General features: G+C 42.5%; 1 protein-coding gene across 3 annotated transcripts in view; it reads right to left on the bottom strand.

The window, feature by feature from the left end:
• The window catches only part of TRRAP (transformation/transcription domain associated protein), a 201,312-nt gene that overhangs the window by 14,585 nt on the left and 178,646 nt on the right, over positions 1 to 8,081 (bottom strand). For all 3 annotated transcript variants that reach the window (XM_056537084.1, XM_056537086.1, XM_056537085.1), the window contains 2 exons: positions 6,297 to 6,522; positions 3,751 to 3,968 (listed from right to left, as the gene is read on the bottom strand). In XM_056537084.1, coding sequence (XP_056393059.1) covers positions 3,751 to 3,968; positions 6,297 to 6,522 — 444 coding nt within the window. The remainder of the gene's footprint in view (positions 1 to 3,750; positions 3,969 to 6,296; positions 6,523 to 8,081) is intronic.

The following is an 8,081-nucleotide window of genomic DNA, read 5'->3' as shown; positions in this document are numbered from 1 at the left end:
ATTTCCAGAACATAAAACTCTTTCACATTTTACATGAAAACCATCTTTAGGTAGGTAACTTATAGAGAATAAACATAGGTAATAACCCAACACACATAAAAGGGGTTATTGAGGATGAGAAAAACAACCGATTTCTTTAAAAAAAACAGCGCCACACTTGTCCTCAGGTTGTGTGTGATATTGCAACTCAGTTCCATTGAAGTGAATGGAGCCAGGTTGTAATACCACACACAACCTGAAGACGGGTGTGGTGCTGTTTTTGGAAGAAATCAGCTCTGTTTCCCTAATTATGGATAACCCTATCGATCAATCAGGACTCTAGAAGTAAAGCCAGCGTTACACACGGCCATACTGAAGAAGTTCTAAACACCAAAACAATTGCATCAAATACTTGTCAAATGGATCAGAAACCTCATTTTAAGAAGCAGTTTAAAGGAGTTATCCAGTGGTAGGGTGTTTTTATTTATTTTTTTGTTTATTTTTAATCTTTTTTACATTTTAAATAGCCTCATTCTCTCATGTCATGTACAAAAAAATAAATAAATAAATTAACCTATACTTACCCTCCTGCGCTTTACTGTTGCTTCCTGTATCTTGCTCCCAATCCTCTTTCTGGCTCAGCCAATCAGTGGCCACGGCAGGACACCAATGTGTCCAGTGATTGGCTGTGCTGCATTGTGATGGATCAAACCTCTGAACCAGGTTCGGTAACAGATTATCGGAAGCACAATGGAAGCGCAGGAGGTAAGGAAAGTTTATTTTTTATTTTTTTTATAAATATCTGACAGAATGGCCATATTAAAATAATCAAAAATAAATAAAAATAAAACACCCCTACCACTGGATAACCCCTTCAACAGAGGGATTCCTTTTTAGGACCCTAGCTAGAGTGAAGAATAACAACAAGGAATCTTTCACAGAGGATTCCTATGCTGATGGTACATTGGTAGACAAAAGCCTAGGGCACAGTTTCCCAACCAGGGCGCCTCCAGCTGTTGCAAAACTACAACTGCCAGCATGCCCGGACAGCCGTTGGCTGTCCGGGCATGCTGGGAGTTGTAGTTTTGCAACAGCTGGAGGCACACTGGTTGGGAAACACTGCCTTAGGTGAATGCAGTGATCATAGTTTTGCAACAGCTGGAGGCACACATGTTGGGAAACACTGGCGTAGGGTGACATTACCACAACACCGCAGCGTTAGTGACTACCAAACGTCTTGGCAGGAGAATGAAGCCCAGACAGGGCCGAGCAGGTATAGACTGTCATCCGGAGATTACCATTGGCATTACGAGATTAGGGGAGCGCTTCTATCGTCTCACATAAACCATAATAAATATTTACCCGAGCAGGATTACTGTCCAGAACAGAACAATGACATGTGCAGCGCACTGTCCCCTTCCCTGAGTTTATGAAAGACTTAAAGGGACACAACCAGGAAAAAGATTTTCATTTGCTATATATAGAATTTTCTTTATGGAAAATATGCCCAAACTTGGAACCCAAATTTATATGTGGGAATAATAGACATTCAGAATTTAGGAACTCTAACTGCGTTGTATTTCTGGTCTCACATATAGGTGTGTTCATAACCACCATGCACAGGGAGAGCTGGGGAGATCGGGGGGGGGAGCCCAAAAATTGGACCCCCAGAAATCAGACACTGATCCCCTATCCTGCAGATAGGGAATACATTTTAAAAAAGGGGTACTCCACTGGCCAGCATTCGGAAGTAAATGTTCCGAACGCTGTATACGTGATGTGGTGGTCGCCCACGCCCCCTCAATGCAAGTCTATGGGAGGGGGTGTGACGGCCGACACCCCCCCTCCCATAGACTTGCATTGAGGGGCGTGGTAGTGATGTCACCAGGCGTGGCCGACCACCGCAGCGCGAAAACAGCGTTCGGAACATTTACTTCCGAACGCTGGCCAGTGGAGTACCCCTTTAAAGCAGTGGAGTACCCCTTTAATGTCAATGGAAGAAGAAGTTGACTTTCACAGAGGCCTTCTAAGTGCACATGTAAAGGGTTGAAATATTAAAGGGGTAGTCCAGTCCTGAAAAAGGTATCCCCTATCTTAAGGATAGGGGATACGTTTCCGATCGCGGGGGTTCCGACTGCTGGGGCCCCCCGCGATCTCCTGTACAGGGCCCTGTCTCGCTGGCCAGAGAGTGTGTGTCGACCACGGCACGAAGCGGCGGCCGACACGCCCCCTCAATACACCGATATGGATTGTCAAAGGCAGCAATCCGGTTTTGCCATACACTTGTATTGAGGAGGCGTGTCAGCCGCCGCTTCGTGCTGTGGTCGACACGCCCACTTCCCGCAGGCTGTTGGGGACCCACATTATCCCCTATCCTTAGGATTCGTTTTTCAAGACTGGACTACTCCTTTAAGGGCAGGCAAAAAATCTCCTGTTCTGTCAGTGTAAGAGAAGCTTTTAAAGGGCATATTTGTGCACCTTCTTCTTCTTCCCAGCCAGTGAGCAGTGCCTGAACTGTGTTTAACTACAGCGCTGCGGATGCATTCAATCACAGTCCATACAAAGAATAGAAAGATTTCTCTTTAACTCTAACAATGCACATGTGAAACGTAATACATCACTGCCAAAATAAGGCGCACATTATACCCCAGGAGGCACGGCACCAAGTCAGAATTTTCCATCCTGCTCGGGTAAAGTGGGCTGTCACAATGTGCACACAGGTTGAGGGCAGTGTAATATAGAAGGACTTAGAAGGGTTAAGCGGGGGCTTTTATGCAAGCAGGGGGGGAAGAGTGCGATTGATGAAATGGCTGGAGACACATTCTCTAATAATTACAGGATCATTAGCACAATGTGGGTCACGTGCCGTCTCTTCATTATCTTGCCTTCTCCTTCCAGTTAACTTGAGCAGGGGGCCGAAAAAATCCCCATCTCTCTAGACCGGCTCCGGCTTATAATGGAATAAATAACCCCACATGAGCTCAAGCACCATCAATAATTTATTAACAATAAATGCAGATAAAAGGTTCTCCGTATGAAAAGCTGCTTTCTGCATCTCTGCTGCAAAAACCATGTAATGAAGCCATTTCTTTCAGGGTCAATGGCTGTTTTGTTGGTGGATATCACCTAAACCACTCACGGACAACGCTCACAGCAACGTATTCAATGCAGAGATATGCAGCACCACATGTCTGGCTGACGCTTCTCTTCCCATTCCTTTAAACAGCACTAAGGATGCCAGTGGTCAGCTTGTCTGCTATAGGTGTGACCTTCCTTAAAGGGGTACTCAGCAGGGAAAAATCATGCTTTCAAATCAACTGGAAAGGTATACAGATTTGTAAATTACTACTATTTAAAAACCTTAATCCTTCCCTTACTTATCAGCTGCTGTATGCTTCAGACAAAGTTGTGTAGTTCTTTTCAGTCTGACCACAGTGCTCTCTGCTGCCACCTCTGTCTATGTCAGGAACAGTCCGGACCAAGATGGGAATTTGTTCCTGCTCTGGACAGTTCCTTACACGGTCAGAGGTGGCAGCAGAGAGCACTGTAGTCAGACTAGAAAGAACCACACAACTCCCTCTGTAAAATACAGCAGCTGCTAAGTACTGGAGGGATTAAGAGTCTGGAATGGAAGTAATTGACACATCTGTATAACTTTGTCAATTGATTTAAAGATGCTTTCATTCCACCAAGGTAACCCTTTAATGTCCTCGCTACACGTATAGAGCCTAAAGATATCACATTACTTCAGGTAAGAACACTTCTACTTACCGGTAAAGAAAAGATGGCGCTTTGTGGTCTCCTTTCTCTTCTCTAGACATGGATTGAGGAGTCGCAGCAGCTGCAGGACCCGCTCTTCCCTCCGGGACTCTGTCAGACAGGCATCGTTCATGACCAGGTACGGATAAATCTTTCCGTTATGGCCTCGAATGTAGAGTCTCCTGGCGGCAGTGTTGTGCTTCTGGACGATCTCCACTCTAGGCATAAACCTATATAATACAACAAGTAAATATTATAGTAAATATCTTTACCAATATGACCAACAGGATGATGGGGGAAAAAAACAGATGTGTAAATTACTTCTATTTAAAAATCTTAATCCTTCCAGTACTTTGTGTAGTTCTTTCCAGTCTGACCACCGTGCTCTCTGCTGCCACCTATGTCCGTGCCAGGAACTGTCCTGAGCTGGTGCAAATCCCTATAGCGAACCACAGGTCCTAACACTGACAGAGGTGTCAGCAGAGAGTACTGTGGTCAGACTGGAAAGAACTTCACAACGTCTTCTGGAGCATACAGCAGCTGAAAAGTACTGGAAGGATTACGCTTTTTAAATAGAAGTAAATTTACAAATCTGAATAACATTCTGGCACCAGTTGTTTGAAAAAATAAAAATAAATAAATTAATTAATTAATTAATTAATAATTCTCCTTCTTAATAGTCAACTATTTTGCAGCTTTCCCTATTGGAGATCCATGTGTGTAATCCTGCTTAACATTATAGGAAAGGAAGGAGCCAGAACATAAGAGGACAAAGTGTATATTTCTTAAGACGGTTTCCCAACCAGTGTGCCCCCCCCCCCAGCTGTTGAAAAACTACAACTTCCAGCATGCCCAGACAGCCGTTGGCTGTCTGGGCATGCTGGGAGTTGTAGTTTTGCAACGGTCGGGGGCGTAGTGCTTGGAAAACGCTGCTTTAGACGAACGCTGCCTTCCTATCTGGATCTTTAAGGGTTAAAGCGCTAGACTGGTGATGAAACAGCAGAAACAACGGGTTTCGTCTTCTCGGTTTCAAAGTCCAATCAGCAAAATGAGGAGAAGCTCTTGTTCTGCGTGAAGGGGAAGGTGCTTGGAAGACTGATGCTCTGCCAAGTTGTAAATGTATGCCTGGTGGTAATCAGCACGATGGCGAAATGATGCCGCGGCTGAGACGGGTTCCAGCCTAAATCTTTTTCTTGGCCTTAACTTCAGATAAATATCATCTTCAATGCCGGAGTTTCCTATTTTACCTCAGGAGCCACTTATCTGCAGGCAGCGAGGCTGTAAATGACATCAGGGAGAGGGCCCGGTAATAGGGCACCCATAGATATTCCGATATATGTCCCCCACATTCGTATCACTAATGGGGGCAGCAAGTGCTCTGTACTGTATATGCCTTCTACCTAGTCCATTTGTGGTTTCATATATGTCCTTATTAAAAAAGAAAAAAGTGTTCCTTTTTGACCTGCTAAAGGGGACTCTGTGCATGCTCCCCCGGCTTGTCAATCAGTCTGCTGTGTGAGCCAGGGGCATGTCACAATGCCTCAGTGCACAGAGCAGACAATTGTCAGCTCTGAGGAGTGAAGGAGGAAGTTCCCACATGAGATGTGAGGACTAGCAAGGGAATGCCCCTCCTCCTCAGTGAACTGCAGGCCGTGTAAGCAACATAACCAAGGGAATTAGGATGAAAACCAGGATTTAAAGGGGTATTCCAGGCAAAAACTTTTTTTTATATATATATCAACTGGCTCTGGAAAGTTAAACAGATGTGTAAATTACTTCTATTAACAAATCTTAATCCTTTCAATAGTTATTAGCTTCTGAAGTTTTCTGTCTAACTGCTCAATGATGATGTCACGTCCCGGGAGCTGTGCATGATGGGAGAATATCCCCATAGGAACTGCACAGCTCCCGGGACGTGAGTCATCAGAAAGCAGTTAGACAGAAAAAAAAACAACAACTCAACTTCAGAAGCTAATAACTATTGCAAGGATTAAGATTTTTTAATCGAAGTAATTTACAAATCTGTTAACTTTCCGGAGCCAGTTGATATATATATATATATATAAAAAAAAAAAAGTTTTGGCCTGGAATACCCCTTTAAGCACAGGAAATGAAGTGTTATGCCTCAGTGTATATACTGTGTACATGTGTAACCCCGACTCCTTGTGCTGTAAAGAAAAAAGGGATTTTTCTGTCTTGATGAATAAGTTCTGTGACCCAGCTTGCTGCTATCTGTCAAGGACTTCACTTGGGAAGCCATTAGATGGCCGCGTTCAATTTTTCTTTGTATTCCAGCATTATACTATCCAGAAAGGACAATGCCCCAGAACTGTCATAGCAACGAGAGAAATGAGAACACATTTCCGGAACAATCAGGTAGCAAGGTAACGCTAAGAGTGGGGCCCAAAATGGCAACGTTAATAAACAATTCATCCCGCTCTGACAGCCGGAAGGTCATAAAGTTGCAAACAAAACTTGCTTCAAAGACATCATGGGGCCGGTCATGTGCAGGGTACGCGGAGCGGTGAATGTATTGTCCTGTCATGGGTTCATCTTACCTGGCGATCTTGATGTAGTAATGCGTTGGCTTTGGCATCAGGAATTCCCCGGGTATCTCCACCTCTGCCGTCTGAGCGGAGAAATTGCTGAGGAAGCGACATTTCTCCTCGATAAGAAAGAACTTGGGCAACTGCTTGGTTTTGGCCTCCAGGATCTTTATCCACTTCTTCAGCTTGGAGATGAGATTGTGCAGTTTCATGGAGCCTGGGACACTGAAGTCAAAGTCTAAAGAACAGAAAGAACAGGATAGATAAGCGTGGACCAATCCCAAAGACTGACAGTCACATTGAAGACCCTATAGCAGTGTTTCTTAAAGGGGTACTCCAGTGAAAAACTTTTATTTATTTATTTTTTTTAAATCAGCTGGTGCCAGAACGTTAAAAAGATTTGTAAATTACTTCTATTAAAAAAATCTTAATCCTTCCAGTACTTTTTAGCTGCTGAATACTACAGAGGAAGTTCTTTTCCATTTGAAACACAGAGCTGTCTGCTGACATTTTAGGAACTGTCCAGAGTAGAAGAAAATCCCCATAGAAAACATATGCTGCTCTGGACAGTTCCTAAAATGGACAGAGATGTCAGCAGAGAGAACTGTGGTCGTGATGTCAGCAGAGAGCTCTGTGTTTCAAAAAGAAAATAATTTTCGCTGTAGTATTCAGCAGCTAATAAGTACTGGAAGGATTAAGATTTTTTTTAAAGAAGTAATTTACAAATATGTTCAACTTTCTGGCACCAGTTAATAAAAAAAAAAGTAGTACCCCTTTAACCAGTGTGCCTCTGGCTGTCGCAAAACTACAACTCCCAGCATAACAGAGAGCCATTGGTTATCTGGGCATGCTGGGAGTTGTAGTTTTGCAAGAGCTGGAGGCACCCTGGTTGGGAAACAGTGCTATAGAGAAGACAATCAATGACCAATCATGTAGTAGTATAACATGCATATGGGAAAAAAGCATTACAATTCTATCAACTGGCCTGAGTTTCAGTGGTCAGACCTAGGACAGTGCCTAGGCTGCGATAAGCCATTTAAAGGGATACTCCTGTGGAAAACATTTTTTTTTTTTTTAAATTAAATTACTTCTATTAAAAAATCTTTACCCTTCCAGTACTTTTTAGCAGCTGTATGCTACAAAGGAAATTCTATTCTTTTGAAATTTCTTTTTTTTTGTCTTGTCCACAGTGCTCTCTGCTGACACCTGATGCCCGTATCAGGAACTGTTCAGAGCAGGAGAAAATCCACATAGCAAACCTATGCTGCTCTGGACAGTTCCTGACACGGACAGAGGTGTCAGCAGAGAGCACTGTGGACAAGACAAATAAATTCAAAAAGAAAAGAATTTCCTCGGTGGCATACAGCTGCTAAAAAGTACTGTAAGGGTAAAGATTTTTTTTATAGAAGTAATTTACGAATCTGTTTAACTTTCTGGCATCAGTTCATTTAAAAAAATAAATAAATTAAAAAAATAAAAAGTTGTCCACCGGAGTACCCCTTTGACTTTTCTACAGTTTCAAGTGCTGCAACTTTCGAACATACTTTATCAATGTGTTTAAATGGGCACTGTTATTTGGGGGGGGGAACAAAAAATATAAATTAAAAAAATTATATATATATATATATATATATATATATATATATATATATATTTTCATATCTCTCTCTCTCTCTATATATATATATATATTCATATCTATATATCTCTATATATCTATCTATCTATATTTATCTATCTATATCTATCTATCTATCTATCTATCTCTATCTATCTATCTCATATCTATCTATCTAT

The sequence above is a fragment of the Hyla sarda genome, chromosome 8 (assembly GCF_029499605.1).
Source record: "Hyla sarda isolate aHylSar1 chromosome 8, aHylSar1.hap1, whole genome shotgun sequence".
NCBI lineage: Eukaryota > Metazoa > Chordata > Amphibia > Anura > Hylidae > Hyla > Hyla sarda.
The sequence above is the reverse complement of the archived record's forward strand: the minus strand, read 5'-3'. Positions and strand labels throughout refer to the sequence as shown.